This window comes from Doryrhamphus excisus, chromosome 13, assembly GCF_030265055.1.
Source record: "Doryrhamphus excisus isolate RoL2022-K1 chromosome 13, RoL_Dexc_1.0, whole genome shotgun sequence".
NCBI lineage: Eukaryota > Metazoa > Chordata > Actinopteri > Syngnathiformes > Syngnathidae > Doryrhamphus > Doryrhamphus excisus.
Genome location: NC_080478.1, coordinates 6,033,412 through 6,049,635, shown reverse-complemented (window position 1 = coordinate 6,049,635; position 16,224 = coordinate 6,033,412). Strand labels below are relative to the sequence as shown.

Sequence of the window (16,224 nt, the reverse complement as noted above, 5' to 3'; positions counted from 1 at the left end):
AATATGAGAATAGGGTGCATACCTTTTGTTATTTTTCTTATTGAATTGTTGTTGAATTGTTATTGAATAATTAAATACATTTGTTAAAATTCATAATTATATAAATAAAATAATAAATACAATGTTAATAAATAAAATATTTTTTTATTCAAAATCCTTATCTTTATATAGAAATTATTTTAATTAATAATGTATATTTTGAATTCAATTGTATACATTCAGGAAAAAGTCATGTTTTAAACAGATTAAAGTTGCATAATATGAGAATATTTTTGTGTAAAAAAATTACTTTCTTAATTAATTTCTCAAATTACAAAATGTATTTTAATAGAAATTATACGAACACAAAAATCCTACAAATCACACAAATCACATACATTTGTGGAAAAAGTCATAATATTATGAAAATAAAATATATATACAGTTTTTATATCTACATTTTTTAACGTAAAAGAGATGTGACCTTAAAATTATTAAACACATCTTTAAAACTGCAATCTTACAGGAAATTCTGTAAAAATAAAATAAAATGAAATCATATAAATTTGTGAAAAGGTCATAGTAAAAATAAATTAAGCATCAAATAAAAATCACAAATCACATGATTTCACATGAAGTGTGAAAAATATTTTCATTTAAAACATCTAAAAATAATTTACATAAAGAGATGTGATCTTAAATTAAAAAAATGTTATTGTGAAAATAATAATGTCATAATATTTTGAAAATAAAGTAAAAAACAAAATAAATAAATAAGAAAAAAATTATATATATATATATATATATATATATATATATATATATATATATACATATATTTTTTTATTTATAACGTTAATTTTATTTTTGGTTAAAAAAAAAGCTTGGAAGCTTAGAATTATTGAGCTTAGAATTAAATTGTATACATAAAAAAATGGAAAAGTCATATTCTAACCAAAAAATTTGGTTAAATATGTTATCTATATATTATCTTATATGTTATCTAAGATATGTTATCTTACAAGAAATTACATAAAAATAAATAATATTAAAAATTGTATAACATTATGAAATACATATTATATTACCTGAAAATTAAAAAAAAGTATTTATTTATATGAAATGTCACATTTTTACAAAGAGATGCGGGCTTAGAATACATTTGTGAAAAACTTGTAAGAGTATGAAAATAAAATACAAAATAAAATAAATATGGGCTGCACGTCATGAATGTGTTTGCTTTGCAAAAACTTCTTATGAGAATATAATACAGTAATATTGTGAGATTAAAGTTTTTTCCTTTGTATTTCCTCTGTGTTATGGTGAAATGCTATCATACATGACACAGATTTAAAAATAATCAAATGAGTATAATGTATACATATATATTCAGGCTTGAAAAAAGATGATTCCTGCCAGCGTACTAGTGTACTAGTACTAGTACTAGTACTAGTACTGTGCTGCTGCAAAGAGAAAGGTGAAGACATTTATCTGACAAATTTGTCTGATCTAAAGGTTGGAACTCAGACATGTCAGCACAAAACTCCAGTACCCGTAATTCACTTAGTCACCGCCAAATGGCCGCTTGTCCGTGGTCCACCAAGCAGCGCTGGGCTCAGCATCAAAATGGTTCCAAAGTCACAGACCTCTCCACTCTGACCCGCTTGCTTTTCGGGATTAATGGCGGTCCTTAGAATTAAACTAAATACTGAATGCTGAAGCTGCCTTTAGCCAAATGCCAAACAAACACATTGCCAGAATGACGCTAAAAATCCTCAAGCTTAGCATCTGTCTCTTTAGCATGTTTTATTGATTTATTTATTTATGGAGACATTGTGTGTGTGTGTGTGTGTGTGTTCTCACCTCGCCATAGTCAGTAGTAACAACGAGGGTTCCATCTCCACAAGAGTTAACCGTGGCTGGAACCAGTTGTTCCTTCTCCCGGACCCAAACACGGGCCCCCTGGATGGCACAAACACACAATGTTGTTTAAATGTGTTATTAAGTGGACATTCAATCTTATTACATATTTGATAATAGTATGATACAATACTAGAGATGCTGTTCAGGGCTCTACGTTAAAAACAAAAATGACTTGCCCATAGGGAATCCTTAAGGTGAGAACTACTTGCCCGAACTTGCCCCATGTAAAATGAAAAGACTGCCATAATGATATCATATATCAATATATGCTGATAATTCATCAGATAATAGTACTGATGCATTGTATTTGGAGGAATGTCTGAAAATTTGTGGAGATGTATGTTAACATGGCATGCTATACTACCTTACACATGGTAGTCGTAGTAAGCAGTGATATTTATAAGTTGTGCACCACAATGAAACATTATTGAATAGACACATTTGTGTACTAGTAAAGTGTTTTTAATCCCCGAAAAAATGCTCAATGGTCAAACAATAATTTGGGAAAAATCCACAGAGAAATGGAAGCGCTAGATTTTGTAGCTTGTGCAAAATCAGCACTTGGTATTGGATCTAATGGGTGGTGTTTCATTGTGACCACTTCAAATTGTCACAGCAATGTGATTCACTCACCTGTGCCATCATTTGATTTGCTGCCGCTAATAAAATACTTGTTTAGGAGGCACTGCTTCATCACTTTTTGCTGTTTTACTTCAGAATTAGACCATGTTGGCAGCGCCGCCATGACGGATGTTTTCGTAGTCAAACGATCGCTGATTGGTTGATCGCGAACAAGAACGGGTGTGGGTAAAACGCAGACTGTGGATTACGGACCGCGGTCTAAATAAACGATTCTGATTGGTCCATTTCAAGATTTGCAAGGATTGGTTTGCAAATTACCATCGGAATTACGCAGTCCGTGTTTTACCAACACCCAACAAGAACCGCTTTTAAAAAAACTCTTGGCAGTACGGCATGCCAAAGTGCACTTGCCCCACGGGAATATCACTGATTGGATTTACTTGCCCCAATTTTTCTTTTAACTTGCCCCGGGCCATCGGTACATCGTTATTGTCGAGCCCTGCTGTTGCTGTTTAATGTACTCCACCCCTGACCCGACTCCAGTTATGCCCCTGTGGTGACACTCCAAGCGCTCGGGAGGACTTCCAGACAGCTGCCGAGCTCAATTTGTCAGATTACATACACAAAATAAACGGTCGGTAGGATACTGAAGAATTGTTACTTACTATACAAGTAACATTGGAGAGGCATCAGACTTCACAAACAGTTTGGCAGATAATCCAGCGCTGCCCGTGTTCAAAAAACAAAACAGTCCTTGCTGGCCATGAATCAGAAACTCCGACCACTTCAGCCTGATGCTTGCCTCTTGAGGGAAGTCAAGGAAGTTATATAGGGAAGTCCGGCTTCCAATGACGCCACAAAAAAGTATGCAGAATCCCCCCAAAATGTCTTTCAGGGCTCACTTCCAAATTCCAAACACTTCCAAACCTAATTATCAGACGCTTTGGTATTGTTCAACACGAGAATTAAACATTGCCACAACATTTATTGGTCAGAAAACTTAGTGCAGCTTATACAGCGGTGGAGCTAATTTATGACCATGTTCTAATCTCTTGACACCGCCGATGCTTCAGAACGACTACTAATCGCTGTTTGAGAGTCATTGAGTAAACGGAAATGTTCTCCCTCTGGAGCTGAGCTCATGAGCTCCCTCGTGTGGCCTGGCAGCCATTGCTGCTGCTGGGAAGAAATGCTTTATGGGATGTTATTGTACATTGTATATTTGGGATATTGTTGTATATTTCTTAGCTAACCTTTGAGTGTTAAGGTGCTATGTGATGATTTTGGACTTCTATGTAATGGTAATGGTAATGGTAATGGTAATGGTAATGGTAATGGTAATGGTAATGGTAATGGTAATGGTAATGGTAATGGTTTAATTTCATTTGAACATGCATCAGATTACAATTGAGTGCATCCCATAATCAGTTCACAGTTCCACATGTCCAAAAGGAGTAGGAAGAAGCAAAGCTTATTAAATCCTACCCCTCCATCTGGTACTTTTACAATCAGTAACTGTTACATTTGTTCACTTCCTGCTTTCCTAATACAGTTTAAGTTTTTTTTTGTTTTTTTTTTTAATAATGCACCTCGTACCGAAGTACGAGGTGATATAACCATACAATGCCATAATGGGTACCATAGTAAGTGTCAATATAATTCAATATAATTCTCCATCGCTGCCCCCACCCTCTGGAACTCTTTGCCCCATTCACTCCGTGCTTGCCCTGACCTTCCCACCTTCAAAAAACAACTCAAAACCCACCTCTTTAAATCTGTTTTTAATGTCTAACCTTCTATATCTGACTGCTGTGCCCCGCCCCGCTTTTTTAACTGTGTACTAACCAATGAATGTTGTATTTTGGTGTGTCTTTTATTCTGTTTACTTGCTCTATTCAACTTCATTCTTTTGTAAAGTGTCTTTGAGTATCTTGAAAAGCGCTATACAAATAAAATTTATTATTATTATTATTATTATTATATATAGCACATCATGACTGGTTCAAGACTCTTCATCCTTGTATTTAGCAAACATCAACTGCTTGTATTGTTTCTTGAATTGGCTCATCGTTGTGCATTGTTTGAGGTCCTTACTCAATCCATTCCATAGTTTGATTCCACATACTGAAATGCTATGGCTAGCATAACGTAGTCCTAGCATAGAAGTGTTTCAAATGTACTTCTTCCCTGAGATCATATTTCTCCTCTCTTGTAGAGAAGTATTGGATGACAATTTTAGGTAATTGGTTATTTTTAGCCTTATGCATTATTTTAGCTGTTTGAAGATGAACTATATCAGCAAGTTGAAGTATTTGTGATTTTAGAAATAAGGAGTTAGTATGTTCTCTGTAGGCGGCATTATGAATTATCCTTACTGACCTTTTTTTGCAGTACATTTAGCGAGTGAAGATTGCTTTTATAGTTATTATCCCATATTTCCACACAATAAGTAAGATATGGTAGAACCAGAGAGCAATAAAGAGTAAGAGTAAGATAACACTATGAGACGAACAGTTACAGTATAATGTGTAATGACCTCCTGTGATTTCCGATGAGTTGATAAGCTCATTGTGAGTTTTCTCCTAGGTTGTAATTGGCTGCTGTCAAATAAATTAATCCTAATCCTATTCATGAGAAAATCCCATTTCCAGCAGCTCTGCAAAAATTTCTTAATAAACTTAACACTTCAAAACATTTAAAACTGAAACAAACTAGGCAAGGTAGGAGAGATAAAAAAGAGTTTTATAATCATCAAACAAAAGTTCAGTGACGTATTGACTTTTTTCCATATCCCTGGAGTTCCGCAAGGCACGTTGCTTTGACCTCTTGATAGTCATTGATGTTATTCTGTACCAGGCCAGAATTAGTTGCTAAGAATTTTGGTTCATGGCGGTCATGTTTTTCAACATTTTCAATCCAAACATTGCACAAATGTGCTAGTCGCCCACTTAAAAACGTGTACTAAATTTGGTGGTAATTTGACAAAAAACACTAAAGTTACAGTGCTGTAATCTTTTGTGTGCAGCAGTTTAAGAATAGAAGTGTTAACTTCCAGAAAGCATAAAGCAGTAACAAGTAGTGTTTGTTGGGAGGGGTCAAACGTGCATTCCCTGTTGGCAAATAATAACAGCTTTTTTTGTTTTGTTAATGGACACAGTAACCTTCAACATGCTAGGCATTATTCCGCTTGGCCTGCACCAGTGCCCTGACAGATGTGTTTAATGAGAGATAAAGACGGCAACATCTGGACTTTCTGACTCTGTCCAGCAACAGTGCTTGAAATCTGTGTTTGTGTGTGACTCGGGGGGGGGGGGGGGGTCAGCGGAAATGTGCTCGTCACACACCTTCCCACATAGACATATGTCTCCTTCACAAATGTCTCCGACCTCTGATCCCCTGCAAGCGGGGTGACAGCATAACAGCAAAGGCAAGACAAGACTGGAAAAAAAGTGAAGCCTTTTACACAATGCCTGGAAAAGCCGGCCATTTTTTGCCATCGCATATCAAGAGCACGTCGGATCTACTCTGACCCCACACACCCCCAGCATGGACTGTTTTCTCACCTGGCGTCTGGGAGAAGGCTCTGCAGCATCCGCTGTAGAACAACCAGATTTAGAGACAGCTACTTCCCCCTGGCCATCAGACTGCTCAGTGCCAAATAAGCCCCTCTACCTGCCCACACACACAACCAAAACTTTAAATTATTATTATTTATTCTAAATTATTTAAATTATTTGTGCAAATTACTGTTTACGCTGTACATTGTTTATATTTGATGTCATTTATTTATTCTCCACATTATTATTTATTATTTATTATTTATTATTTGTGCAAATTACTGTTTACGCTGTACATTGTTTATATTTGATGTCATTTATTTATTATTTATTATTTATTATTTATTATTTATTATTTATTATTTATTATTTATTATTTATTATTTATTATTTATTATTTATTATTTATTATTTATTATTTATTATTTGTGCAAATTACTGTTTACGCTGTACATTGTTTATATTTGATGTCATTTATTTATTATTTATTATTTATTATTTATTATTTATTATTTATTATTTATTATTTATTATTTATTATTTATTATTTATTATTTATTATTTATTATTTATTATTTGTGCAAATTACTGTTTATGCTGTACATTGTTTATATTTGATGTCATTTATTTATTATTTATTATTTATTATTTATTATTTATTATTTATTATTTATTATTTATTATTTATTATTTATTATTTATTATTTATTATTTATTATTTATTATTTATTATTTATTATTTATTATTTATTATTTATTATTTATTATTTATTATTACACGGGAGCCAGGCAACGACATTTCATTGGAAATTTCACTGCTGTGTTATTGTGCAATGACAATAAAGAAAGTCTATCTATCAAAACGGAAACATAAGCTTATGCAGAAGCTAAACAGGGGTCAAGAGTATCCTGTTTTTACTTTCCACCATAAGAAGACAGGCTTTATCCCAGAGGAGACTGAGGGCAGGGAACCTACAGGGCACAGCTTCAAAATGAGGGTTGATTACATAACATTATGTTATGGCTCTGATACAACCGTGTCAGCTTTGTCCTTTTGATAATTACAAATGATCCCAGACCTTTGAGAGTTGGCAAGGCTCCTTACAACAAAGATCACTCTGGCCAATGAAACATGGACAATAATCCAATGACCTTATGTTGCTGTCTATTCATATCCCCCACCACACTTCATCATCCCCAGCTTCTTTCACACAGAGATTCCCCAAAATAGACTCAACAAAGGCAGGATGAAAACCTTCACACGAGAACACCTCATGCTGAAATACCCTTATTCATTTCATTTCATGGATAAGAGACATATTTTATTCAAGAGAAAGCTGAGGGTGGCAGGAAACTGGAGCCTTGCAGCAAAGTGGAGACTATGGAGTTGAATACTCCAGCTTCCAGAGCTAAGGCATTTTATACAGAATCCAGCAAAGCTGGCTTTCACACAATGCCATGGCAACAAGATGTGTCAACGCCAGTGTCGGTCGGGTGTCATGTATGTTGGATAACATATATAATAGTTCAAACTTCACACAGGCACTGTGCCCACAGCCCCTGTTATGGCGTTGATGTTATCGCCAAAGCAGGAAAAATGGTTGTTTTCATCTGCCCATTCCAGTGCCATTCACACAGATCATTCATTCATTCATTTTCATTTCTTTTTCCTCATGAGGGTCGCAGGGATGCTGGAGCCTATCCCAGCTGTCTCCAGGCGAGAGGCGGGGTACACCTTGGACTGGTGGCCAGCCAATCACAGGGCACATATAGACAAACAACCATTCACACTCACATTCATACCTATGGACAATTTGGAGTGCATGTTTTTGGAATGTGGGAGGAAACCGGAGTACCCCACGCATGCACAGGGAGAACATGCAAACGCCACACAGAGATGCCCGAGGGTGGAATTGAACCCTGGTCTCCTAGCTGTGAGGTCTGCGCACTAATCACTAGACCGCCGTGCCGCACACAGATCATCTATTCATTCATTCATTTTCTACCGCTTTTTCCTCACGAGGGTCGCGGGGGGTGCTGGAGCCTATCCCAGCTGTCTCCAGGCGAGAGGCGGGGTACACCCTGGACTGGTGGCCAGCCAATCACAGGGCACATATAGACAAACAACCATTCACACTCACATTCATACCTATGGACAATTTGGAGTGGCCAATTAACCTAGCATGTTTTTGGAATGTGGGAGGAAACCGGAGTACCCGGAGAAACCCCACGCATGCACGGGGAGAACATGCAAACGCCACACAGAGATGCACTACGCACTAATCACTAGACCGCCGTGCCGCACACAGATCATCTATTTTGGAAAAAAATCAACCAGATTCTGCCTGCTCCACCTCTTTGTGCTGTCTCTGTTTTCATAGGCCCTCACTCTGGCTGGAGGCGGGACAACTGGGTTGCTCCTGCTGCTAATTGGCTACTTCAAACCAATTGTTTGCAGCTGTGAGTTCCAGGTTCTTTCTTCCATGCTCAGAGGATGCACTCATTTGGAGTACTTGTATTTTTCCAACATTTTATAGTCATTGCGTCTCCGAGGACCATCATTTTGGGCTTCTGCTTCCTACTTAGTTGGCTTTGTTGTACTTGGTTTTTGAGGCCTAACGCCTCAGCCATCTGTGGTCCAGACCTACACAGCACATCACAAAAACGCCGGCTTTTATGGGCAATATGAAAGGGACTCGTGAAATTATTCCCGCTGATTGGTTTCAGTGCTTGTTTGAATGCCACAGAACACTAAACAAGCATTTAGTTCTCTTTCAGCAGCTGTTGAACACAGACCAAAGGTTTTAGATGAGCGGTCAGGGGTCATGTTTGAGGCTATAGTGTAACAATGAGGTTAAATAGAGCATTTCAGAAAGGTGACGGACTGAGATGGAGGGTTTTGTTTGACTGCTTCCAGGTTCATATTTCACAAAGGAAGCCAGTAGAAGAGATGGATCGATGGGCTTTGGTGACACGTTCAGGCATCCAACGTGTGTTTCTATCCCACTGATGCGATAGGTTTGTTGTCATGCATGGCCATCCCTGCCTGTCTGGACCAGGAATTCCCAGAAGAGGAAAGGAGAGAGGGGGCAGGGATGGGAGGAAGACATAAAAACCAAGAGGACTGTGCGAATGAGAGTGCTGGGTGTGGTTTGTAACGCTGTTAGGTCATTTATAGCCCTCCGCTGTATTCTCTTCTGGCACAGGCTGGGATCAACGTGGAACCAAAGATCCATTTACTGATGGCCATGCATACATTTTTCAATGCATCCATGATAAGATGGCTTAAGAGTCCAGTATGTGAGCTTTAAGTAGTGTGACTTTTAACAGGATGAAAAAGAATTACTGCATCTGCCAGTGAGAGAACTGAGGTCTTGGGGTCACGCTTTATGTGCCAGAATTTGCCCAGGCAGACAATGACCAGACTGACTGGAAAAGAGTGAAGCCTTTTACACAATGCCTGGAAAAGCTGGCCATTTTTTGCCTTGTCAAGGATCTTTACAAACAGCACGCACACCGAGGATAGGGATATAATTGACCTTGTAATTTGACATCTTGAGGGTGCATTTGCACTTGTTTTTTTTTAAAGATACTTGGCGGTCACTTTGTGTCTAGAGCAGGGGTCTCAAACACGTGGCCCGCAGGACACTAGTTTGGGGCCCCTGACTTGATATGAAAGTTTAATGTTAGTGCGGCCCGCGCAAGTTTGATATGGATGCTGTATGGTATCATGTACCCAGAAAAAATTATTACGTTTGATTAATGTTCATGTTAAAGGTTAAATAACTGTTAATAGTTATCCTCCCTATCCATGTGGAAGTGGTAAGTTTTTGGCTATTTAGGTTTAAAGGAAATAACTTGAAGGCTACCGTTTAGGTCGCTAGCTCTCTAGTTTGCGAGTTAGCATGTGTCTCAAGACCCTGCAGTTGCGCAATATGTTGTAAATAAAAAAATATAAATGTGACTATAGTCGTGTTTTGTCATGTCTACAGGGCTCTAATAATGCTTTGTTCATTTTAATCTGAAAAAAATCATTTGTCTACCCACCAACTATATGTGGTTTCTTAAGTTTTTATTATTTGCCGTTTTATTATTATTATTACATTTATTTATTTATTACTGATTGATTGATTTTCTTTATTCTTGATTTGTTTTTGTGTAGAAAAATAAAAAGTAAGATATTTGAGAACAGTGGAATGTTTTATCAGAGCTTTTATTGTAGAAAATTGGAACCAAAGCAAAGTTTTTTAAATTTTTTTGTTTTTAATAAATATGTTTTGTTTTTTGTTTTTTTTTTGGAAAACCTGATGCGGCCCAGTCTCACCCAGACCCGAGCTCCAGTGGCCCGCAAGTAAATTGAGTTTGAGACTCCTGGTCTAGAGTGTCTAGAGCTAGAGAGACATCTTTGGTTGGGTCTCCAACTGTGTTCACAGAGACCAAATGGGTGAGGATCTGTTTTAACTGGACCAAAAATGGGAAGCAATCGTCACAACAGATGCTCTAATTATCTGGTCGCAGGATGTCATGTGGCTGTGTGAAAGGGCATGCCATTTATTCTGTATAAAAGGCAAAGCTAGGTCTTCTGTTATGGTTCTGATGCGGAAATGTGACGTGATCTCTATGTAAAAAAGGTATAAATGATGAGAGTCTTGCTGTTTGATTTTTTTGCCTAAGACTACGTGGAATACCACAGGGTTCAATGCTCCGAACTCTCAATGTTATTCTTTACATATCCCTGGAGTTCCGCAAGGCACGTTGCTTTGACCTCTTGATAGTCATTGATGTTATTCTGTACCAGGCCAGATACTGAGACCCTTTTATGTTATTCTCTATGGCAGGGGTGCTCACACTTTTTCAGCATGCGAGCTACTTTTAAAATGACCGAGTCAAAATGATCTACCCACTACAAAAATGCAAAACATCTATTTATTTTCAAATGTATTGAGGATTATTTGTACGTACAATGTATGTTGATGTACCTTACATAACCAAATGAGCCAATATTGCAAAACACACATAATTAACTATTAACATTTTTTGTAATTACCTCCACATTACTCCACATTTCCCTTCTTTGGTACTGCGATGGTAGAATGGCATATGAGGCAAACGCACTTGGAAAAAGACATTGTGAAAAAAAAGTCCACCTCCCATTCCGTATGGAAGTGATATGTTTTTGCCTTTTTACTTGGTCCAGCTCCTTCACTCATTTTAGTGACCATAAACTTTAGCGAGGGCTTAAAATCTGACGCAATTCGCCGACTAGCTTAGCACTTTGCATCGTTGTTTACGCATGAGCGGTGACCTGAAGGTCAAAATTCAGTTGTCATCTGACTGGTTGTCCTGTATGTCAATCAAGTCACGGGGATGGATGATAGGCTGACATCGTAAGTTCTGCTGCACTTAGAGACGTTGTTTGATTTGATTGGTCGCCCGAAGGGCAACATTCAGTTGTCATCTGAATGGCTGCCCTGTATATCAATCAAGTGACGGCATTGATGCTGGGATGATATTTTTTTAATGTCACGCCGCGATCGACCAGCGATCGACCAGTACCACCTCCGCGATCGACCGGTAGATCGCGATCGACTTAATGAGCACCCCTGCTCTACGGCATTGCGTAATGTTTGATGCGCCGATATGATCCTGTGCCTGCATTTCTTTGTTAGTCTTTACGTTATCCTGGAGTTCTGCAAGGCTCAACGCTCCGACCTATCTGTGTTTTTACAAGGCTTGAAATTCTGGGTTTGTCTTGGTTATTCTATATGTGATTCTGGAGTTCCACAAGGCTTGATAAGTACTCAGCCATGTCTGTGTTTATTCTTTGCAGCAGGGATGGTCATTACATCGATCGCAAGCGACCAGTCAATCATGAATGTTGTGTGGGTCAATTGCAGAAACATCACTTTGGAGATGTCACATGACATCAGTAAGCTCTCTACCTGATTCACTGTTGCTCCCCTGCAGCAAAGATTAAGATGAGCAGACATCTTAAGATATAGACATACTCGATGCAACTTTCATCTTTATTTTTCCAATTATGGCTTTGATTCTCATCCTGAACTCCACTATTAAAATGCGTGTTTTCTACATTTCCGCTCGTTACAGTATTATTCCATGATGGACTGGAAAATGTGCCAATTGTTGAACCCGTTTTAATATGTTGCCTTGAATTCGGCCGCATTGATTTTTGCATAATAATTTGGATTTCTTGTATTTCTGTAATGTTCCATAGCAAATGCTAACCAGATGTACTACATCAGGGGTGCTCATTAAGTCGATCGCGATCTACCGGTCGATCGCGGAGGTGGTACTGGTCTATCACTGGTCGATCGCGGCGTGACATTAAAAAAATATCATCGTCGCATCAATGCCGTCACTTGATTGATATACAGGGCAGCCATTCAGATGACAACTGAATGTTGCCCTTCGGGCGACCAATCAAATCAAACAACGTCTCTAAGTGCAGCAGAACTTACGATGTCAGCCTATCATCCATCCCCGTTACTTGATTGACATACAGGACAACCAGTCAGATGACAACTGAATTTTGACCTTTAGGTCACCGCTCATGCGTAAACAGCGATGCAAAGTGCTAAGCTAGTCGGCAAATTGCGTTAGATTTTAAGCCCTCGCTAAAGTTTATGGTCACTAAAATGAGTGAAGGAGCTGGACCAAGTAAAAAGGCAAAAACATATCACTTCCATACGGAATGGGAGGTGGACTTTTTTTTCACAATGTCTTTTTCCAAGTGCGTTTGCCTCATATGCCATTCTACCATCGCAGTACCAAAGAAGGGAAATGTGGAGTAATGTGGAGGTAATTACAAAAAATGTTAATAGTTAATTATGTGTGTTTTGCAATATTGGCTCATTTGGTTATGTAAGGTACATCAACATACATTGTACGTACAAATAATCCTCAATACATTTGAAAATAAATAGATGTTTTGCATTTTTGTAGTGGGTAGATCATTTTGACTCGGTCATTTTAAAAGTAGCTCGCATGCTGAAAAAGTGTGAGCACCCCTGTACTACATGAACCGTATGTCTAATGAATTATCTTGACTGACATAACTCAGGTTATGTGCACAACTCTTGAGGAATTATGTGTAATTATCTTTATTTCCATATGGAATTGAAGAGAGGGTTTTAGATATTGTATGTTAATGTTTGAAATTATTAGATGGATCACGACAACTTGCAACTTGAATGCTGAAACAGCGTGAGGTTCCTAAGGTTCCGCAAGGCCAGATAGTGATACTTTTTATGTTCTTCTCTACGGCATTGCGTAATGTTTGATGTGCCGATATGATCCTGTGCCTACTTCTCTATGTTACTCTTTACGTTATCCTGGCGTTCTGCAAGGCTCAATGCTCCGACCTATCTGTGTTTGAAAGCTTGAAATTCTCGGTTCGCCTTGGTTATTATCACATACTACAGTGTTAATTGGCCTTGTACCCTAGAAACCGCCCATGAATGATACGGGAAAAGGCCCAAATGATACTGTGTCAAAGCCCAGGGCAGTGATACTGATAAAATATAGAGTTTAACCATGTCCACTATCAGCCCCCGTAGCTGTCCACTCAGAGCGCGCTGCTCTGGTATCGTGCCCGTGAAACAACCAATCAGAGAACAGCACACGAGCCTTTGTTTTGCTGCCGTCTGTGCTCTGTCAACATGTCAGCGGTTGACACTCCCGGCGAAAGACAAATTGGGAAAATAGCAAACAGAATATTAGAAATGGAACGTTTTATCACCATTAATGAGGAGGACACTCTTGAAATGATGGAAAAAACTAAAAATGCTAATACAAGTCGGAAACGAACCAAGACTGGTAGAAAGTATTCCCCCGCCTGAGTTAGACAAATACGTGTCTATGTTTATTGTAACGTCGGTCTCGGGCTGATACTGACACTTGGGGGCATGATACCTGGCCTGATACCAGACAAACCATGTGATAACCTCTAAGTTCCATAAGCCTCGATAAGACTCAGGCCTATTCTTAACAGGATCCTGGAATTCCACAAAGCTCCATGTTGCCATATGATCCTGTAGTTCCTCAAGGCTTGATACTTTGACCTCTCTATGTCAGATGATCCTGTTCCATGGTAGTGTATGATTAGAAATGGTCAAATATGTTTCTACAAAAGATTTATGATATCTTTACACACAAAATGAATGCAGGCTGTGGTGCTTTCATTGTGGCCTTATCGTTTTCCACACCTCATGCCTCTTCTGATGGTCCATCATTGACAAGACCCCAACATTGTTGAGTTTGTTTTTAATTTCCTGGCAGCGTGAAAACAAATCCTGCTTATTGTCATATGGGGGAAAGAACTAATTACGCGCATCGAGATGCACAAAATGTAGAAGAAAAAGCCACAAAAGAATAGAAAGAGTTGCGGTTTGTTAGCAAATGAAAGAACAACACGCAGTTAAATAAATAAATAATGAGGGAAGCAGCTGAGTAGTTGCTAGCTAATGGGAGTGGGGAATAATTAAAGATGACAAGGAGACCGTTGAAAAGGTTGAGGGTCGATCTAGAGTTGACAGTCTGATACAAAAAAATACAACAATTCTAGAGGTGGAGATTTGAAGGTTTGGATTTTATTGCAGGCCCAAAAAAGAACCATGCACTATAAAAGATGTATATATTGATTTAGTGGGCCACACAAAGCTGTCATAAAGCACTCTGATCCCTCCCCGAGCGCTCCAGCCTGAAAGTGTGTCAGTAATATTCCATTAAAGGTGATAATATCATCAGGACAGGAGAGCTTTCAGCAGATTAGATCAGCAGCGGCGGCGGGAATGGAGAGTGAGGTTTGCATTTATTTATTTGTGTGTTTGATTGCATGTACAGATGTACGGTAGTCAACTGTCCTGTGAGAGTCACATTTCAAATGCTTAGAGTTGAAATTCAACTCTGCAGCTATAAAGAAGCAAAAATAGACTGGAAAAGGTAGGAAATAAAAGATTTTTTGGCCACAAAAGAACCTTCAAACTTGACCTTAACCTCAAAATAAACAAAGCAATCATCCAACTTAAACCAGATTATACTTTTCCGTGTGTGCACAATCTAAATCCTCTTTGAGAGGCCAGTTTTGAAGAGCCTGCTAATTATCCTATTCTCTCCCATCTTGGATTAAACTACAGTCTCACACATACACACACAAACACCATGGCAACAGGACTCCACGGCAACAGGGCACCATGGTAACAGCTTACCTCTCCTATCTGGACATAAGTGAATGCTGGGAGATGGAGTTCCCTTTTGATCTGAGATGCATTTCTGCATTGAATTCAGAAAAATAAAAATAAAAATAAAAATAAAAATAAAAATAAAAATTAAAATTAAAATTAAAATTAAAATTAAAATTAAAATTAAAATTAAAATTAAAATTAAAATTAAAATTAAAATTAAAATTAAAATTAAAATTAAAATTAAAAAATAAAATTAAATAAAATAAAAATAAAAATATATAATAATAAAACCATGTGTGTTTTTTACTCAATGAAAAATTCCTGGCTCTTAACTTAACTGCATTAAATATATATTTCAAAACAATATTTATTCAGAAAATAATAAAATGCCTAAACTATTAAAACAACTGGCTAATAATGTGCACTAAATATGTGAAATGATTAAACAAGCAGTGACATTATTCTATAATTCTGTACAGTCTGGCCCAGCTTTAGCTAATTCAAGTGTAGAAAGGGATGATGCTGTTGCTTGGCTGTAATTTGCCTTACAGCAGCAAAGACTTGATGCATTTTGATGACAGTAGCAGCGTCCCACCTACACATGCATAAGAAAGAAGGCTACAAAGAAAGACTCATGGCACACAGACAGCCGCACTGTAGCTTAAGGGAGGATGGAGACCCACCGAGAGAAAAAAAAAAGACGGATACTGAGGCAGCTCCTGAGCAGAACCAATGTGTTTGGAGCAGCTGAATATAGGTCACACACATCTCCAGCGACTGTTCCCTCCCTCTTGCCTCAGCAGCTTCAATGCAAATCCTGCATAATTTCAACCATAACATATATGGACGAAAGATGCAATAAACCTGTTTTTCAGTGCAAACAAGCTGCTTTGGTCTTTGTTAGCCAAGTGTTGTTCACATACGTACGTAATTCAAGCAGGTGATAAATATTTCAGCGCAGAACTTTCTATAAGCTTTCT

The 16,224-nt window shown here is 37.9% G+C and overlaps 1 protein-coding gene across 4 annotated transcripts in view; it reads right to left on the bottom strand.

The window, feature by feature from the left end:
• The window catches only part of myo10l1 (myosin X, like 1), a 65,248-nt gene that overhangs the window by 42,232 nt on the left and 6,792 nt on the right, over positions 1-16,224 (bottom strand). For all 4 annotated transcript variants that reach the window (XM_058091441.1, XM_058091442.1, XM_058091443.1 and 1 more), the window contains exon 2: positions 1,843-1,941. In XM_058091441.1, coding sequence (XP_057947424.1) covers positions 1,843-1,941 — 99 coding nt within the window. The remainder of the gene's footprint in view (positions 1-1,842; positions 1,942-16,224) is intronic.